The sequence below is a fragment of the Lepidothrix coronata genome, unplaced genomic scaffold (genome assembly GCF_001604755.1).
Source record: "Lepidothrix coronata isolate B3197 unplaced genomic scaffold, Lepidothrix_coronata-1.0 Scaffold393, whole genome shotgun sequence".
NCBI classification, from domain to species: Eukaryota; Metazoa; Chordata; class Aves; order Passeriformes; family Pipridae; genus Lepidothrix; species Lepidothrix coronata.
In genome coordinates this window covers 1-2,164 of record NW_016690573.1, presented here as the reverse complement: position 1 = coordinate 2,164, position 2,164 = coordinate 1, and the positions used below count along the sequence as shown (strand labels likewise).

General features: G+C 51.0%; 1 protein-coding gene across 1 annotated transcript in view; it reads right to left on the bottom strand.

The window, feature by feature from the left end:
* Positions 1-816, bottom strand: part of PCNA (proliferating cell nuclear antigen) — a gene marked incomplete at its 5' end in the record, with an annotated part of 2,380 nt that extends 1,564 nt beyond the window's left edge. The window contains 2 exon segments of the mRNA XM_017839254.1: positions 55-215; positions 636-816. Of these exon segments, the coding sequence (XP_017694743.1) occupies positions 55-215; positions 636-816 (342 nt within the window).
* Positions 817-2,164: the final 1,348 nt, after the last annotated feature.

Sequence of the window (2,164 nt, the reverse complement as noted above, 5' to 3'; positions counted from 1 at the left end):
GTCACTGCCCTGCAGCCTGGGCACTGCCCTGCAGCCTGGGCACTGCCCTGCAGCCTGGCTGCCCTGGCAGAGCCACGTTCACTCACCCTCCAACCTGACACTTATTGTCAACACATTCAGGAATCGGCCATTTGGGCCCCGACTTACTGGAATCCCGAGCTGCTCCACATCCAGGTCCATCAGCTTCATCTCGTAATCAGAGACCTTCTCCTGATCTAAAGGAACAAAGCACAGGGTGACCAAGTGTTCCCAAGAAGTTACCAACCTGAATTTGACTTTTGTTACTCTTCTCCCCCACCCCAAAACCACCTCAGTGATGACAGTGTGATCCACCTCGTTTCCTCAGAAAGGAAACCTGGAAGTGCCCCAAACAGCCTTTTATAGGCTGAAAAAGTACAGATAAGGGCATCAGTGCATGGCCTAAAAAAGCCTTCTTCTTACAAAGAAATTACTGGTCAAGTTGACTAAGTTTCAATTCCCAGACTGTTCAGAGTGAGTATCAGGTGTCCCCTCCCATTTCCCTGCTATTTATTGTTATTTCCTTCCCTCTGTGTGGTTTATGAACCCTGTGTGGGGTTTGTGAGGCTGCCTGAGAACATCACACCAACAAATGAGCCCCCAAATTCAACACTCACTTGGTGCCTCGAACACCAGAGCCAAGGTGTCTGCGTTGTCCTCTGCCCGCAGGGTTATGATGTCCTCATTCCCTGCACACTTCAGGATTTTGGACATGCTGGAAGGGAAAAAAAGGCAGGTGACCCTCAGGACTGGAAGCTGTGATGTTACAGTTGCCTGAATAAAATACTCCAATCTGTGTTTTCAGCTTAGGATGATGTTGTGACTGTCAGATTCAGCAAAACATGAGATTTCCAAGTGCCAGACACAGCAGGGCAGGACATGACACCTGTTGTAGAGCAGAACTTGCAACCAGGAGATGCTTTGTGACACAAATTAGAAGTGCAGTGTCAGTAAAGTAATGACTTATCTTTATTTATATCAGCCAAAATCTGTGATTGAGTTTTACTAAAATTTATTATTTGCTGATTGGGATAATTCCTGGGTGGAATTTTCAAGACCCATTTGATGGTTAGATTTGTATGAACTTTAATAAAAACTTTAATAATATGAACTTTAATTATTCTTTTTAGGAATCAACCTTTTGGATGCTGCACTCCTAGAGAATCTCAGCTATCAGTGACAGCTCTCCTTTTAACCCTGTTGGAAAAACTGGGGGGGTGGGGACTTTATTCCATGTCAAATCCTGATGTTATTCAGCCTTCAAAGTGCCTCTTGCCCCAAGAGCAGCACAGGGCTGGACATCCTGCAGAGCACAGGAAGACATTCAGCTGGACAGTGACAGAGTTGATTCACAGAGTGGGTGAAGTTTGGAGGGACCACAGAGGGTCATTGGTGCCACCTCAGTGCTCCAGCAGGGCCATCCCAGAGCACATGGAAGAGGGTTGTGTCCAGGTGGTTCTGGAATATCTCCAGTGAGGAGACTCCACACCCTCCCTGGGCAGCCTGTTCAGTGCTGGGTCACTGCACAGCAAAGAAGTTCTTCTCATGTTCAGGTGGAACCTCCTGGGCATCAGTTTGTGCCCGTGGCCTCTTGACCCATTGCTGCCCCCCACCCCCCCAGCAGAGCCTGGTCCAGCCTCTGACACCTCCTTTAGGTATTTATCTCCCACTGAGGAGCTCCCTTCTCCAGGCTGAGCAGCCCCAGCTCCCTCAGCCTTTCCTCTGAGGAGAGAAGCTCCAGTCCCCTCATCACTTCTACAGCTCCAGGAGCTCCATGTGCCTCCTGTCCTGAGGAGCCCAGACCTGGACACAGCACTCCAGGACTAAGCAGAGGGGCAGGATCAGTCCCTGACCTGCTGGCCATGGTCTTCCCGACACCCCCCAGGATTCTGTAAGGACCAAAGAAGGGCAACGAGGCTGGGGAAGGGTGTGGAGCACAAGTGCTGGGAGGAGCAGCTGAGGGAGCTGGGGGGGCTCAGCCTGGACAGGAGGAGGCTCAGGGGAGACCTTCTCACTCTCTGCAACTCCCTGCCAGGAGGGGAAACCAGGGGGGCTCAGACTTTTCTCCCAGGACATGAGGGCACAGCCTGGAGCTGCCCCAGGGCAGGTTTAGGTTGGCCATGGGGAAGAAGTTCTTCCCAGAGAG